This window comes from Ciconia boyciana, chromosome 1 (assembly GCF_034638445.1).
Source record: "Ciconia boyciana chromosome 1, ASM3463844v1, whole genome shotgun sequence".
Taxonomy (NCBI): Eukaryota; Metazoa; Chordata; class Aves; order Ciconiiformes; family Ciconiidae; genus Ciconia; species Ciconia boyciana.
In genome coordinates, this window is record NC_132934.1 from 160270336 (window position 1) to 160288500 (window position 18165).

General features: G+C 38.3%; 1 protein-coding gene across 1 annotated transcript in view; it reads right to left on the minus strand.

Annotated features, from left to right (window-relative positions):
• PCCA (propionyl-CoA carboxylase subunit alpha) overlaps window positions 1-18165 on the minus strand; it is a 300137-nt gene that overhangs the window by 134691 nt on the left and 147281 nt on the right. The window contains exons 17-18 of the mRNA XM_072849938.1: window positions 12191-12301; window positions 2351-2453 (exon numbers count right to left, since the gene is read on the minus strand). Of these exons, the coding sequence (XP_072706039.1) occupies window positions 2351-2453; window positions 12191-12301 (214 nt within the window). The remainder of the gene's footprint in view (window positions 1-2350; window positions 2454-12190; window positions 12302-18165) is intronic.

An 18165-nucleotide genomic window follows, 5' to 3' on the forward strand; every position in this document is an offset into this window, starting at 1 on the left:
GCAGCAACTCGTATGCTCCACAGTCCTCTGTCCCCTCTAGAGGGAGTCCACCAGCTGCTCTAAGGAGTGGAGAACACTGCCCAGGACACTGTATAATCCTTTGACCTCATTCTGCCTTTGTTTCTTTCACTTTTCCTCTGAAGGAGCCGCACGATTTTGGGGAAGGAGTATCATTACCAGGTTTGGATTTCTTCAGAAGTTACATACCAGTAAGCCTTTGCATTAACCTCGTCCTTATTTGGCCTCAAACAGGCAGCTTTACTGTCACTAAGACAAGTAGATCTAACAATATATGTGGATTGAAACAATGACCTATTCACTAAGAACCACACTCAGACACCACTTTGAGAAAAGTTTAAGGCTCAACTTCTGAAGGATTCATTCCAGAGCTGCATATGTCACAACAGACAGAAAAGATCATCCTTTGAAAGCTGAGGTGAACGTAAGTACACCCCATCATGACAAGAGAAAGTGATCTTCCCTGTACTGAAAAGTTTTCTTAGCTCCACCATTTAAAATCTGAAAAATCAGACCTTAATCTAGTCTTACCAAGCACAAACTTCATGTGGTCAGACTCTGCTGCCTTCTCTGCTCATGTTGGAATGGAGGGAGTTAGATTAGAAGGACTCAAAAAAAAAGTTAATTTTTTTCAAAGCAGAGGTGTATTTGTTTCCCTGATGCAGCACAAAAAGAGATTAATGACCATGCCTGACTGCTCAATGCAATACTTTGTTTACATATTTGACATCTCAGTTAAAATAGTTGTATATGTCTTTTTTTATTAAGATACACAGATACCTAGTACTGAAATAAAATACTTGCAATAGAAAGAAAACGTTAAAAGATTCTTCAACAATTGGACTCCTTTTCTTTTCTTGTTAGCAAGTAAGAACATTTTACAGGCCAGAGGAAAAAACATCTCAAATCAGAGCAGGGAATGCAACAGCAGTTTGAGAATCACTACTTAAATCAACAGTTCCTATCCTTACTCTATGTACAAAGTAATCCATTACTTCTCTGTAGCGGTACCAGACTACTTAACTTCCTATGCTGGCCAATAAAAACTACAATCAAGGCTCCTCCTCATTTTCCCTCATTCGTCTTTTATTTAGGGAACAGTGGCCTTAGAGTGTCTGTTCTTCTCCTTATGCCATTTGCTATGGAGGATATAACTTGTGGAAGGAAATAAAAAGGTGCTTTACTTTCCCCTATAGGTGCATAAGGCAAGCGATGACCTAGCCCTACATATGCTATATATTACAAAGCCATTATGCTTGCTCTAAGTGTCTCTTTTTTTTTTCTTTTTTTCTGTTTTTTTTTAACACCATATGGTACTATTTATCTTTGTGAGTACAAATAAAAATAAAGACTTCTTGAAACCACATTTGATTTATTCCTGACCACTGTAAAATCAGTAATAGAATACACTGTCAAACCACTGGCATGGAATGTGAATAATGTCTATCCTGCATTCTGACTTCCCTCTCTCTCACACAAACACACACACGCACAACTACATTAAAGAATGTGAGGCAAGAAGAAAGAGTCATGCTGAAGTTAGGATTCACTGTATGCAGCTGTTGCAAACACCAGCTACCCAAGCAAGCTTCACAAATTCAGTTGTTCTAATCAAAGGTCTCAAGGCATTGACAATGATGGGCCAGAGGACAACGAAAGCTAGAAACGTCCTAGAGTAAAAAAGCATACTGTTCCAAAAAGCCAAAGAATTGAATTAGTATTTTGACACAAGGTACTGCAATGGCTGGCCAATTAACAGTACTACCTAGGTTACTAGCAGCTACTATCCAAAAGAATGAGGGAGTGGGGGAACAAAAGCACCAAAAAACATACTTAAAGCAAGGTGCTGACTCTTCCAGCATTTACCAGTCAGAAAGTGTTTTCAGAATTAGACCCTAAACTATTACAGTTCTTCATCAAGGTAGCAAATTACTCATGGATCCACAATATTTTAAAGCTCTGTAGCTGAATATTCATATTATCCCAAAGTGCTCAGATCGCTTCAAATGGGCACATGGGAAATTTGTGATGCTCAATTTGTGGTTAGTTACTAATGCAGCAACATTTTGCATTAATGAAACTCCTGATGTGCATTAATTACTGTACTGGCTTGTAACACATTTTTGTGCCTATTAGTTTGCTAATATGTAGAATAAAAATAATCATGTATGACTTGTGTGAGTAGGGAAATGTAAGCCACAACTCATTTGAATTTAGAAAAAATGAGAATATATTAAGAAACCATGCAGCTTCTCACCAGTGTCTCTCGTGCATGAGAAGATGCCATTAACAAAATGCATCAGCACATCTGAGTTCCTAGAAATGAACTTACCTTGGAGTCCCTAGAAATCGCTGTGATCTCAGTTGTTCAGCCACATACAAAGACGCTGCTGTTGCCAGTAGTTCTCTTCTTTCAAGATCTGTCAACTTGTGTCCTAGTTTTCAAAAAGCAGTTAAAAAAAAAAACCTTAGATACCAGAGACCAACACAGACACAAAAAGTAACAACAACTACCAGTGAAGACACTGTTCAGTCCTCATACATGAAACCTACATTTTTTCCCCTAAATTAAGATGAGGCTCAGCACAGCAGACGCTCTGAGTTTCAGAGTTTAAACTGCATGTTTTCATACAGATCAGCCCTACTGCTAACACTGGTATCTCTGTTAAAAACAATTTGACAACTGAAAGAAAAAAAACTGAACGATGCTGCAGCATCTTGTTTTCGTTACCGAAATGTCACTGGTTGACATATTGTGCCTCATGCTGGTAAGGAATCCATCTGTACATTAGAACTTACTCAAAATATACAGCATTCTTGCTCAGCACTTTACCTTGCAAAGGCTACAGTACTTCCAGGCAAAAGAGATAGTGCAAGAATATAACCCCAGAAATAAATGTAGATAAAACTACTTGTCAGCCCTGGGTCATTTAGTGCTATTTGTGTTATCATTAGCTTGTGATAATGAAGTCAAACTCATGTTTGGCACTTCATAAGCAGAAAATGGCTCAAACTAGCCTACAGTCTGAAGGCAGGCAAGCTAATAAAGGTTTGGGCAAAAAGGCGGAAACCAGGGGGACTGGAAGCAGGTTTTCTCCCAACCTGGTCTTGTTCCAGAAAGTGAAGTTCATTAGAAATTCAATTGTCAACTCAGCAGGCTAAAAGACAGAGCACAGTGACAGAACTTTGCCTGTCAGAACCTTTAGGCCAGAAACCACACAAGACAGATTTGGTATGAGAATCTGGCAAATAGGTGGCCAAGACTGGTGTCACCAGAGAAGCAGAACAGTCAAAACTGATGTGAGAGGGAGCAAAAGGACAAGTACAGTAGTCAGTCCATAAGGCAGTACGGGAAGTTAAAGTTGACGTAGAAGAGGACAAGAAGTGCAAAGATGAATTGTCATGAAGAAAAAGAGGCAAACTTTATTCTCAGGAGAGAGGTTTCACACAGATGAAAGCAAGGGTGTTTCGAAAGCCAAGGGGGAGGAAAAGGCCAGAAATAAAGTTTAAAAAAAAAGGTAAAGGTACGACTGAAAGATTTAGCTGAATGCAGTTACAACAGAGCTCTCAAAGTGCTTTATGCAGCTGCTGTCTGCCTCAGCAGACCTTCATATGTACGTATCACAACAAATGCCATCATCCACGGCAAGTACAGATTCACATGAAGGGATGGGGGAAGAGGTGGAGAAGGGATTCAGAAGGCTATATCTCCCTGAGCAACTCAGCCCAGCATGGCACGTTTGCTTCCAGTCCCACAGCAGAGAAACAGTTACACAGTTCCCTTCTACACATCCACTCTCCCATCACCTCAGCACTACTGCATGTAATGTTAACTCACATTCCCCAGTACTGGTCACTAGCAAGTGACAGTTTCTATCAGTAGCATAAAATAAGACTAACACGATCCTCAGGAAAACCCAGAATGGAGACCTCTGAAAAGGACTGGAGCAGACTTCACAGTAACAAGTGCACCATTTCAAAGCAGGATGTCTTCTGCATGGGACCCATCCTTCCACTGGGCACGTTAAATATGGATAGGTAAAGAGGCTGCTTAGAGTTCACCTCTGCAATGCAATCATGCCACAGTGATGGAAACACACCCAGGATAGTTCCAGCTAACAGTACAAAGAAGTTGTCACAGGTCAAAAAATGTAAATTTAAAAATAACAAAATCTGCAGCAATCTGCATAAATTTATTTTTAATTTAGTCCATATTAACATATTCTGGCTAAAGATTACTGCAACTTCCTTCGCTCAGTGTTTATTATTTTTTATCTGCCTTGAAATGGAAACTGTCTTTACTTTAACAAACATATGCAGAAATACAAATGTTGAAAGGTTGAGGAACTGGCTTGAGAAACAAACTTGATCTTTCCTTTGCCAGTTACTAGAAAAACTGATTGCAAAGCGAAAGTAAAAAAATGCTGAACTTTTGTACTATTTGTGTATATATACAAACACATATACATGTATATATAAGCCTTATATAATCATATAATGCAATAACATCAACTATCTGGCTCTGAAATGTGCCAATTTTCCAGCCACTTACACAGTGAAGAAGCTGAGATCATTTTTCCAAAATAATGTATCTAAAATTGGTAATTTTTTTACATGTCTCAGCTAAAGATACATCAGGAAATCCATCCTAAAACATTCGCTTTTGAGTCACCCTGCCTAACACCCATGACAAGTCCATGTGACCAAAACTGCATGTTCCCACCTGCTCCAACACACACTGGTACTATCAACGCATATAAAGGAACAAGGTAAAACTAGAAAGATCCCAATTTGAAGGTTTTATTGCATGACCTTCATCTTGGATGAAATCAATAACTGCTTTTGCACTTGCTGTGCTGCAAAAACTATTTTCTTCTTGTATCTTCAATAAAAATCAAACTCCAAACAGTGAACGAAGGTCAATAATTTGAAACAGGTTAACAACCGATCAAGAGTTACGTTCACCTCTTCATTATCACAAACATGAAAAAAATGTTTATCCACTTTCTCTATTTGTCACCATTTGCATTAGTTGTGACACAGACACGGCAAGCAGAAAACCAGTCATGACTGCAGTATCCCATGTGGGAAATTTGCATTTATTTTCCTAAGTCTCAGACATAATATAAACTGTTAACAGGAACATACCAAAATTAGGTTTTGGTCTTTGGCAATAAAGATACAATCCTACCACAGAATGTCCTTAGCATAACTTTGGAGGCATACCTCAGAAGCTTGATTAAAGGCTGCTTCCTAAGGATGGCAATTTACCTTTACTATACAAGACAGAATGCCTTAGTGCTCTGAACTCTGGCCCCATTTCCCTTGCCTTCTGCTCTTGCTCTGCTGCTATGCTCAGCAGAATTTTAAGCAGTTTTAAAGTTAAACTTTCAATTACATTACTATATGTGGAAATACACAAATGCACCAGATAACGATACCTTTGTTTCACTTCAAGTCTTATTTTACCTTACAAGCTGGCCCTCAGGATTTCAATTGGATGTCTTGAGGTATAAGTTAATATTCATCATCAATAAAGATATAACAACTCAGCCTTTCATGTTCACCATGCAGAAGATCAATCTGAAAAGTAACAAAGCTACCTCTAGGGCATTTGTCCAAGTGCTGCCTTGATAGGGAGTGAAACAAGTAAGTAGCAAAGGTTCCCCAGCTTCCAACATGGGAAGTTCTGTCATTGCTCTTTCCTGTCCTCATCACTGCAGACTCCTGGGCTACACAGAGATTTCATCTCCACCATAACATGTGAATCAGCTCCCAAATCTCTCTGCTCAGCCTGGGATATACTTCTGCATTCTCACTATCATCACTGAACTGAATTATATAAGGTGAATGTAAAACAGGATTAATGGCTATAAAATTAAGTCACAGCTGAAGGATTGGAAGCACTGTTGTTCATATTATTTAAAACTAGACCGCACACATCTATTACTACTAAATGACAGAACCCTGGTCGGAAGGAAGACAAGGAAAAAGTATTTCTCTCTCATTTCCCTGATGTTATGATTGCTTAAATCAATATTATCCCAGTATCCCCCAAGCTGAGTCAGAAAGGTTCATGCAATTACTTTACATAACCAGCTTCAAATTAAATTACATAAAAGGTCATTTTTCCCATAACAGTCTCATTTGCATTTTGTCCTAGAAATGTGTTTCCTACTACCAATTGAGGGGGGGGGACGACGGGACGGGACCAAAACAAACAAGCCCTGGTTATGTGCCTGGCTCTGTTACTTAATACTTGAGAAGTGACTGTTTTCTGATTGGGAAGAATAAAAAACAAAATGGGTAAGATAGAAAGTACAATGCATAATTCAGATCCATACCAATGCAGGCAATGTTTATATCATTCCTAGGTTCTGTTTTGGCTCAAGTTTTTCCCCAATGGATTTTGAAGTTGACCATTAGAGATGGCACGTTTACCAAGTAGGCTGAGGCAGAAAACAAAGCTGTTATTAGAGGTTTTAATTTCTTCTGAAGTCCAGCAGAGCTTTGCTCCACCCAGATGGTCATGGTAAAAGACAGACAATATTGTCAGGGTATGCAATCTCAAACCATTCAGAATAGTGAAGATGTCTCTCAGAGAGCTCATGATCACTTGTAAGGTGGATGCTATAGCATACAGAAAGGAAACATATAGTATTTTGAAACATTTCTTGGCTTCACCTGTCAGAAAGAAGAAAGTCAAGTAAGCTATCTCTTAAGTCAATTTTTATAATCCAGTAGCTTCATAAAATTAAGACAAAGATTAGATTCCAGTGTGGAGAAGATGAACAGAATTAACAGCAACCATCCTCTCCCTTCTAACAGTAACACAGCCAGGGGAAGCTGCATTCCCCCCTCCAACTAATAACAGAAGCCTCCAGACTTAAATTTAAAAGTCGTATCTACAGTCCCAATTCACCTAAAAAGCACTTTCGTTCATAACAGAATCATGGCATGACTGAGGTTGAAGGGACATTGGGAGGTCTTTAGTTTATTCAGTGTGCCCTCTCTCCCCACTGAGCAATCTCATCATCAAATTCAGACCAGGTTGCTCAGAGGTTTGTGCAGTCAGGTCTTGAAAATCTCCAATTTATGCGTACCTCACTGAAGAGCCTGGCTCTGTCTTCTTGGGATCCCCCTCAGAGGTATGAGAAGGCTGCCATTAGGTCCACCCTAAACTTTCTTGTTTCTGGGCTAAACAAGCCTGGTTCTCCCAGCCTCTCCTCATAGGTCCTCTGTTCCAACCCCACCACAACCCTGATGGCTCTTTGCTAGCCTTACTGAGGTTTACTGACATCTTTCTTATATGCATGAGGGGGTTAAAACTGGACAGGGTATTCCAGGGGTGTTTTAGTAAGTGTTACCTAAAGTGGAGTAATCAATCCCTTCAACCCATACAATTATAACAAACACAATGTATCTAAAAGCCTTCATCTCATACACACTCTCTGGAGTCAATACATAATTGCAGGAGAGAGAGGTGTTTCCTCTTTCTTCCCTTCTGTATTAGATTTCAATCTATATTACAATCCGTTAACATAAAGAATTGTCCATCAGAACTTCTGCTCTTCCTCTCCACCCAAATGAGGTAAACATGTTAGAAGAGGGGCAAGTAAAGGATTCTTTTCCCTTTTTCCCTGTGTTTTGGGGTGGCTTTTGCAATAATCCTTTGGAAAATGCCTCATTTCTCATTTGCACAGGATGTCTCTCCCAAAGAGACTGACCAAGCATTTGCGATGTCATTTAATAACCAGGAAGAGAAGACCATTAAAAAAAAAAAGAAAAAAATCTCAGCATTCAGATACCCAGGAAAAGATGAATTAACTGTGAAACAGACTGAACCACAAAGAATGATCCAATGGGTAGGGTACTAACCTAAGGATCCTTGAGTTTAATTTGTTCTTTGTCAAGGACTCCTCTTAGATCTTTGTGAAAATAGAGATACTTTCTGTGCCTATAAAGTAGGGATAATAGATAGTATACTCCTTTCTCACCAGGCAGGTTAGGAAGTACAGAGGTGTCCCAGGCTGCTTGGAAGCTGTAGAAGGACAGCTCGTCTGACAATACTCTATCTAATAGTATGGGCTACTCCTGCACACTTGGCAAACATTTTTATTCTGTGAGCAAAGTGCTTGGAGGCCACTCTAAGACAGATGTATTTGTATCATCTGACCTAATGAGTGTTGCTGCACCCACCTTGAGATCCGCACTCCTCCCAAAACATGCATGTGTGCTCAGAGCAATAACCCACTCCAGCTGACCCACTGCCAACCAGCATTCTAGCTGTCCATCCCTCATATCGACAACAAAAGGGTATGACAGCAGCTGTCTTCCCACACTAATCATACCCTGAGCAAGGCTGGTTTCAGCACAGCAATATTTTAAAATAACTTGCAATAAACAAACTGTTTTTGTTAATGAATGCTTATTTAAAGAAGGGAAGAAAAAGAGTTAAACCCTAATCATGAAAATTACTAAACATTCCCATTCTAGATGTGATTTGAAGTGGGCATCACAGGTTAATGGAAAATCTGCCAAGATATTTCTAATAATTAATTTTTTCTTAACTTATAGTAATAGCGTTCTAATAAAGGACTTATAATGAAACCCTTGAAAATGAGACTGGAAAACAAAGCATCTCTTATTTTACTCTTAAGACTAAAGTTAGTATTTATATTTGAAGAAAAATGCACATAAGAAATGGGCCAATACTTCATGCAGTCAGCAGAAAGAACACAGCTGACATCCATTAATTACCATCAATGTAGACCAACAGTGGCAACTGGGTAGTTTACAAAAGAAACACACTGGATTGTGCTCAAGCATTAATATAGCACGCATCTTCATTGAAAATTTTATTTCTTAAGTTTTCCAAATTGAAAACCCTTCTGGTATGGATTCCTACTGTAAACAACAGCACATATTTCTAGGTATTTCCAAATCCACTTTGGCTACACATTGCTCTAATTTTTCAGATTATCCCAGATCTTTTTTTACAGCTACACAGGTTTTTGTAAACATTATTAAGATATATGAAGCTACTTAATTTTCAAATTCTCCTAGCAAAGTTTACCCTGGGTATTTATATAAAAAAGTTAGCTGAAGTGAGTAGAAGACTTACATTGCATAAGTTAATTTGCCTTTGATTCTCTTGCTGAGCTTCTACCCGTCATCTGCCCATCACCCTTGCTTGCCTTCAACAGTTCCCATCAGAGTCTTTGCATTTGCAGAAATATTTTTCAATAAGTACTTAAAAAACTATCCTCTAATTCAACTCACCAATTTTTTTTTAAGCCAGAAGGGTCTGATCCAGAGCAAACTACATCATTAAAGGGCTCTCAATTAATTCAGTGAGCTTTGAATCAGTACTCTTGACTTGAAATACAAATGCTTTGTAATAATGATATCTGCATTTTTTTATCGTTATGAAGGCTAATGTATGCTTGTATTTGGTACATGGAAGGAGAAGAGCAAGACTTTTCATACAGCAGGAACAAAGTCTAGTCATTTCACGTGTGCCATTCATTAGTTTCTATTATGGACTGTCACTATTTCTTCTTGTGTCTTCTGGTGTCTAGAGCAAAAGCTTATCTTTAAGACTCTCTTAATATAATACTACTGTTTACCTCAGACTGCGACACTAATCAGCCACTTGCATCAGCGTGTATGTGCACACAAATAGGTGCATATACAGTTGAAGTCAGATGACCCCAAAACAAATTTCTTGTCATCCTCCAATTTGTGGACCAACAAGTAATTAACTGGTTATATACAGGTTAACATTACAATATAAAATATTGAAACAAGAATAAAAGAACAAAAGACAAGAGTGTCTTTCCACAGGCAAAAATACAGAGCAAGGGGTCTCCCCCGGGTCAGCAAAACCTATCCCAGCTTCTTACAAGTGACCAAGGGCCCCAACAGACACATTATCACAAATAAGGGTAGAATGGTTTATGATTTTATTGTTCCCAGTGTGTGTGAGTGTCCTGGTTTCAGCTGTGATACAGGTGTTGCTAAGTAGTGTTAATACTAAGTCAAGGGCTTTTCAGCTTCCCATACTATGCCAGCGAGGAGGTGCACAAGAAGCTGGGAGGGGGCACAGCCAGGACAGCTGACCCCAACTGGCCAAAGGGCTATTCCATACCATATGACACCATGCTCAATATAGAAACTGGGGGGAGTTGGCTGGGGAGCAGCGATTGCTGCTCAGGCACAGGCTGGGTGTCGGGTGGTGAGCGACTGCATCACTTGTTTTTCCTGGGTTTTGTTCGTGTCTCTCTCTCTCTCATTGTTTTCCTTTTCACTACAATTCCACCCCCCCACCCCCCCCAATTATTAAACTCTTCTTATCTCAAGCCATGAGTTTTCTTAGTTTTGCTCTTCCAGTTCTCTCCCGCATCCCACTGGGGGGTAGGGGGGGTGCAAGCAGCTATGTGGTGCTTGGTTGCCGGATGGGGTCAAACCACGACAGTGAGGTGAGGCTGCCTTTTCACAACATGGTATAAACCTATCTAACACCTTGCATACTTGCCTTTCTCCTCCATTCCCTTCTCCCTATTCCTGGCCTGCCACTCACTTTGCACATGCGCTGAAGTTCACCAGATTCCTTCATGAGCTAAGTCAACCCAAGAACTCTCAAAAAACTACCCCAACAAAAGCAGCAACAATAAAAAATGCAGTTTTATGATGGTGTAGGGAACTGAATCCACTGAGGAAAAGGACTGAAAAGACCCAGAAGCATCAAAGAGAGAGGACATGGGATTCTGTATTAAAGTGTCAGGGAAGGGAGACAGAACAGCTAATCAGCAGCACTGAGCCTTCAGAGCAGATCAGAGTACCCTGAAGTCTATGCTGGATGAAAGCCAGCTGAGTTACCTGAAGATTAGTTAAGTACACCTTAGCAAAGAAGACAAAGGAACATTTGAGCTTCAACTATCACAAGCTTACTGCCACCCAAGGTGACTAACTCCTATTGCTTTGGTCGCAGCCAGGAGCCAATAAGAAGCTGGATGCATTAATCCCACGCGTAGGACTGTATCACATAGGGTTGCCAATTACATCATGATATAAAGTAGTTCTGTGGATGACTACTCTTTGCACCAAACTCACACACTGAGTCCTGAGGTAAGAAAAATCTGTTCTGCTCCTTAATGAGACTAGAATTTGGCAAGGTGCCAGTCATGTCCGGTGACTGCCAATCTGGCAGTGTCATCTCCGAAGTGGGATGAGGATTCTACCACATTGGATTAATGATGAATGAGGGAGAAAGGAATCTCCATGGGATTCATAAAGGACCCATGAATGATGAGCTATAAACATTGTCTTTTGTTTTGTTTTTTTAAATAAGGAAGAGGTTCTGCCTGATGAATGCCAGCTGAGGTGTGAGGCTTGTATAGAAGGACTGAGTCTCTGACCACAAAGGACAAGAAAGCATCTACAGCAGACTGCCTGAGAAAGAAGACAACCTTTTAAAATTTGATCCTTGTGAAGGGAAACCAATCTCTGCGTTTACTTACATTTCTCTACCAACTGTTGTTATACATTTTTGCAACTGAGTTGTTTGGGATGTTGTAAAGAAACATTTGCATTTGTGTTTATATTAACCTAGTGTATGAGTTAATTTCAAGGTGATGCCCATTACTGTGTGTAATGAGTATTAAGACCAGGTTACTGAAATATTCTGATAAAATACCAGATCCTCCAGACAATGCTCCAGTGAATACGAAAGGTGCCAAAAGGCGATTCTAAAGATGCTGCACAAACTCAATGGAGAAGCAATAGTGTTGAGTAAAGAGAAATCTTATCTTCAGTTAACAGAGGAGCACTGTCTGTAATGAAGCACAATAGCATGGCAGAGTTGAATTGATGTTTATTTCACATATTTCGTAACACCTACAAATTGTTTTTCTTGACTTTGGATGTACTTCATTTACTATTTTGTCACTACAAGTATATATTTTGCCTTCTTGAAAGTAAAGAAAGTAACTGTTTCAATTATTTTATGCATTATTTAAAAACTCTAATTGCATGTATGCACAGAAACATTTGAGATTAAAAAAAAAGTAGAGACTGATTGGGGAACTTGTCAGTCTATAAATATAAAGGAATAATAATTAGAGACAACACCTCTCAAAAAAAAAAAGAAACATTCCCAAATGGAACAAACCTTTAAAACCATCAGGATAGACTTCAGGAAGGAATTTAGTGCTGATGTCTCCTTGAACAAAGCGTGGATGGATGATCACTTCTCGCAGTAAAGAAATATTGTGAGCCACACCTGAAAATGAAAAATCAATACAAAATCAGGTAAACGTATCAATCACAAATTACAGTAGGAAACAACTTGTAAAAATATGAGCTCTTATCTTTGTAGACTAAATACTTGTTCACAACTTAGAGACCATAGAACTGATGTAATCAATGCAGATATACCAGTTTTGTTCCACTCCTGCCTCAAGATACCTTCCTTAAACACTCAGTTTAATTAAGAAGTAAAACTTCCAAATTTTCACCTCACCAAGCCTAATTCAAACACCTAGTTAAGTCAATGACAGCAAGCACAACCAAGAGACTTTTAGTTCAGTCCTAGCAGATGTAGGCAAGACCAGAGCCATCTCCTTGAAATGACAGATTAGTCATGACCGTAAGTATCAGCCCAATTCCAGTGAACAATGGTCCACCTCGTCATCCTGCCACCTTATATACACACACTCCTGTGGAAGACACGTGCCATGGTACACTCCAATCACAGGAATGAAAGATAGTAAAAAGTTTTATCACTTACATATAATTTTATAATATTTTTATCATTTATATGTCTTAAAGAGACTCCTGTGGAGCTTACAAAACAAAGAAATCTATTGCTTGCTCTGTATATACCCTTATCCAACCTTGCCTGGCCAATTCTTTTATCAAATGCCCATTCCCTCTTTAGCACCATTCCATGACCCTGCTAGGCATATAGCTCCCCCTCAAAACTCTTTAATTAAGAAATTACTTATCATAGAGCCTTTATAGCCACCTTTAATTTATTTTAATATTATACATTTTTTCTTTTTTTCTTAATTTCTTCATCTCCTTTCATTCCACTTCTCAGCCTGTCTCCTCTCTTTCTTTTTTTCCGTATTTTTCTTTCCCTTATTTTCCCTTGCTTTTTATGCCAACACAGAAAGACAACTTCTAACACACACAATCTAAAGCTACACAGCTCAAAGGATGCTGCCAGTGTCAGTCCGGTACTTGCACACAAAACAGTAAGTCCTCTGCCCCTTCCTCACAGATGAGTAAGAGATTAATTTGTTTTTTCAGAGAGGAAAGGAATAAACCATATCCCATTTCCAGCGTAGGCTGGAAAAAACGTAATCAGGAGTAGATGTCAGCACAAGATATGTACTCAGGTTAGTTCACACTGGAAAAAGATTGCCTAGGGAAAGATTCTGTAGTCAGTGAAACTGTTTAAAAACAGGTTAAAGATACACCTGTCAGGACGCAGATATAGTTGGTATACCTTAGTTCAGGCAGTGGGACTAGATGACTTTCTGAAATCCTTCAAGCTTTATTTTCCTTTGAATTTAATATGGCTGTGTAACTAAGTTAGTAACGTAATGCTAAGCTAATTGCCAGAAGTGCTTGCAGTTTAGCACTGAATATGATGGTCATTAAAAGTGATTTCACTGAAATATTAAATACAAAGAAGTCTTTATGGGAGGTGGGAGAGGAAAGGAGGTGCAAAAAAATCCCTGAGAAAAAAATCCCCAGATAATTTAAATTATCTTCTGCTTACTGCACTCCAAATAATTTTCAAAGAGAAACTTTCTCTTTTGCGAGTAGCACGCAGGTCATCTCTGGAAAGGAAAGTTTAAGATTATGCAGGTAAGAGAAAAACACCATCCTTATCTCAACTCTCTTCTCAGTTTTGGAAAGAGATTGTAACAGAAAATTTGAAGAGCCACCACAGTTCAATCCCAATATGACTACACAGAATAACACTGCCTCATAAACATTAATATTTCTTAATAGAAGTTGAAATAGACATGCAATTCAGAAGCATAAACTGTAAGCGTTGGCTGCAGCTGTTGCGTCCATTCCAGGTATGGATATATGAGGACGGTGCTATAGGAAAGAGGTTATCCAACCTCAGCTGCGCAGTGTGCACATTCCCACCCTTCAGGAAATACGAAGTAATTCAAATTCTTTCCTCTCAGTGTCAGAGGGACAGACAACTCCAAATCACATTGCATTTTCCAGGTCACATCAACTTTGGTGTTAGGTGCACACCATGAAGTATAAAATGCAGAGCCCATCATAAACTAGTTCATCTTGTAAAAATTTGTCTGTGCATCCGTATCTCCTGTAAAGCACAAGATTCTGAACTTCAACTTTAGATATGTTTACTTACAAGTTATTATGATTAATACAGTGATGACATGACTCTGAAAGTCATTTGCACATTTTTTTCTAATAGCTCTAGTTTAAAATAACACAAATAAGAATTCATTGTAAACTCAGGTCTCTCAACTGTAAATTAAGCTATTTGGATTTCTTTCCCTATCGAGATCTCACCAAAGCAAAAATGCTGGCGGTACAGCAACTGCGAATTGCTGTACCTACAGAAGGAGATTCTTTTGCACCCCTACTTCTTTTCCCTTTGTGTTTTTCCAGTTTAGAAGCATGAATAACATTCTTGTTATTTTATATGCAGACCAGTTCAAACAGTTTCAAAGCTTTTTTCCCCCTCCAGTCTGCTGCTGGTGTGAATTTTCAAGCTCTCTGTGTGGCCGTCACTGAAACCACTTTCAACACACAGTCAGACTCAGCCTCATTGAATCATGAAGTCATAACTTTAAAGACTAGTTCATGAGCCATTAAGTAGCACGTTACACAACCAGTTCAATGATGACGAGATAAAAATTTGACCATCTGATTAAAAGAGGATCAGCCTCCTTACTGCCTGTGACCTAGATAGTCATTCATGGACCCTGATTTCATAAACATTGAATGAAACTCACATTGCATCTCCACTAAACAAAAAACTTTAAGAAAATCTTATGCTAAATGACTGTAACTTGGAAATAAATGAAGTCTTTCTTTGGCTGCTACAAAATCCCCCCAAAATTTCCCATTTGAATAGGAAGTTGAACTATCATGGAGATTTTCATTTATTAAGTATAGCTTCAGGACTATAATTAGAAGACAAAGAGGAGCTCTTCAATGCTCCCTGACTTTGAATCCAGGATTTAAACACACTACAATGTGTAACCAGATCATCTCATGTTTTTCTTTCCTAAACTGCTATAAGATCCCTGGTGAGATGATGGCTGATGACAGATGACAGAGCTTGGTGTCTCAACTGACTGCCCCAAAAGACCTGAAATCAAATAAAATACTATGAGTATCTTAATTATTTCCAACTCATGTACATCAGAAAAATCAGAGGCTTCTGCAATGTTTTAAGCTCCAAAATTCCTTTAACAAGTTCAATAGAGCAGACAAGCCTAGGTGTTTGGGAAGCAATATAACACATGTATTTTACATATGTAAATTAAAAATTAATATGCAACAGTTTCCCTTTAAAGTATCATGAAAGGCTATCTTCATCAGTCCCCATGATCATTATGTGAGCAATGACTGTGTGGTTGATTTACTTCTCAAAACTGAGTTGATACCTTTAGTGATGTTCCCAATCATATGGCTTTAAAAAAAAAAAAAGTACCAGTGTAATCCTTCAGAAGTCTAGAAGTTTTAGATTTGCAATTTAGCGTGACCTCTGTCAAAGTTCATAAGGTCTCCATCTGTGTGTGAGTAACTGCTAGGCTACAGAAATATGGACCCCTAGAGCAGCTTGCTCCTGACTACCTGCTGCTTCCAAAACACTGGCCAGACATTAGCCCCACACTCTCACAGGATCAAACAGAGGCTAACAGGCAGTGCTTATTTCATGCAAAGTTAGACACTAAACTGAAGTACATTGTATTTATGTTGCAGTGGTTTTCAGGGATTTTTTCTCTTTCTTGACTAGGTCTACAGTCTGCCAGGAACAAAATGACATTTGTTAACCTGACAAGCCATGACATTTCCAACAAACAAACAAAATCCTAAACTATATCAATTTATTTCCCCTCCAGAAAACAAAATTTCACTTCAGCATCATTTCTTTTTACACTGTGAAGACAGATGCAGAACTGCAGTTACAGTTATATTCTTTTCTCTAAGTCAAAATATAATAAAAAATAATAATGTTCCTTGTACCTCTATTTTTTTATTTCAATTGGCTGTATTCTTCATACAATATTACATCAGTAGAAGCTCAATTTAAGATGTACTTCTTGGATTTCAATTTTGACACACTATTTTCCAGAATACATTTGTAAAAGAGAGCAGACTAGCATTTAACTTCTGGAGATCTAATGTAATTAAAAAAATTATATACTTGTATGTTTTATATACAACACACATATTCCTGAGGCTCAATTAATTTTCCAGTTAAATTGTAGTTATTGCTTAATGAATACATGAGCACACTAAATAATCACATTGTTCACCAGAGCTGATTAGTAGCCACTAGTTGAAGAAGCTCTCATTAAAAAAAATAAAATAAAATTATAATCAGAAGGAATTACTCCCCATACTGCTTGTCTCTTTATCTTGCCTCCTTCCCTTCCTCATTCTCTGGATTACATCTGCCTTAAAACCTTGCTAAATATACCAGATTTTTCATTAACTTACAAACTGTAGCCTAACTCCTAACCTGTCTTCCCAAGAAAACACAAAGAAGAAAAAGACAATAAAATTAATTTTATAGGAAACAAAAATTTTATAGCAGGTTTATGAACAGGATATCACACAACATTTTTACTCACTAAAAATCAGAACTTGGAATGCTAAGGCACAAAACCATAGGCAATGTTTTCACTATAAATATTTACTGACACTAAACATATTCAGTGTTGATTAGCCTTTTTACGGTATTAAGCTTCTGTCACCTTGACGTCTGCAAACACAAATCTGCATTTATCCATGTAAACTTAATTGGAGTCCTACATGCCTCTCTGTAGATAAGCAGTTGAATATACTTAACTTGCTGATAATTTCAAATTGTGCTAAATGAATAGAAAGAACTTTATCTGTATACTTACTGATTGCAAAAAACAACGTGTGGAGTACAGTACTAGAGGTTTCTCTTTTAAAAAATAGCAAAGCTAAATTATCGCCAATCAATTTAAATGCTGAATAAATGCTATGAAGTTTAGGAGGCATCCCAGCTGATTTCTCTAACCAAAGAATAAAAAAAAAAAAAGAAAATTAACCAAGCTCTGCCCTGAGCATTATGAAACACTGATTATGTTACTCTCCACTTAAAACAAGAACATTATCATAGATTTGCACAGACTATGAAAACACCACTTGCAACACATGAACTTTTCAAAGTCCATGATTACTACCCAGCTAGCCTCCATGTTTGCAATTCCAAAAGTTGTCGTAATATTCCCTAAAACTCTCAACATTCAACTGTTTAATTGTCTTTCAAAGCTTGTGTTTTGCTTCAATTCACTTCAGAGCAGGCTATCTGCAAAGTCCCATCCCAAAAGTGAGAAGAAAGGCTTTTTTAGCTTTGTAATTTTAATACACAAACATCCACATAAAGTTCTCACATAGGATCAGTACACCACTGACCCTCAGAGCTGAACATGTATTTCAATTAAAACATTAATTCTTTTGAATATTAAGTCTGCAGCTCACAGAACTCATAGACCTGAATAAAGGGGGAAAAGAAGGGGGGGGGGGGGGGGGAGCAGATAATATATGGTAATAACCTACTGTAAAAATCATTAGTTCAAACTGAAACTAAATTTTGTACTGCATGCACTTCTGAACCTCTTAGTAAGATTAAGCAGTCCATTATTTATGGTGTTAGCGAACACGTATGAATGTTTGAATCAGTAGAATAATTGGAAGCAGAAGTTAAGCAGGCTTTGTCACAAACAAGTGAAAGAAAATGGATGGCCATCCTGCCATCACCCTCTCCTCAGCCACTCCTTTACTCCAAAGAAGTGGAATAGAACACCAGGACAACATTATATCTAAGGGGTATAACTAGAAATAACAGCACTTGTCTTTCAATGCCTCCTCAACCTGGCACAC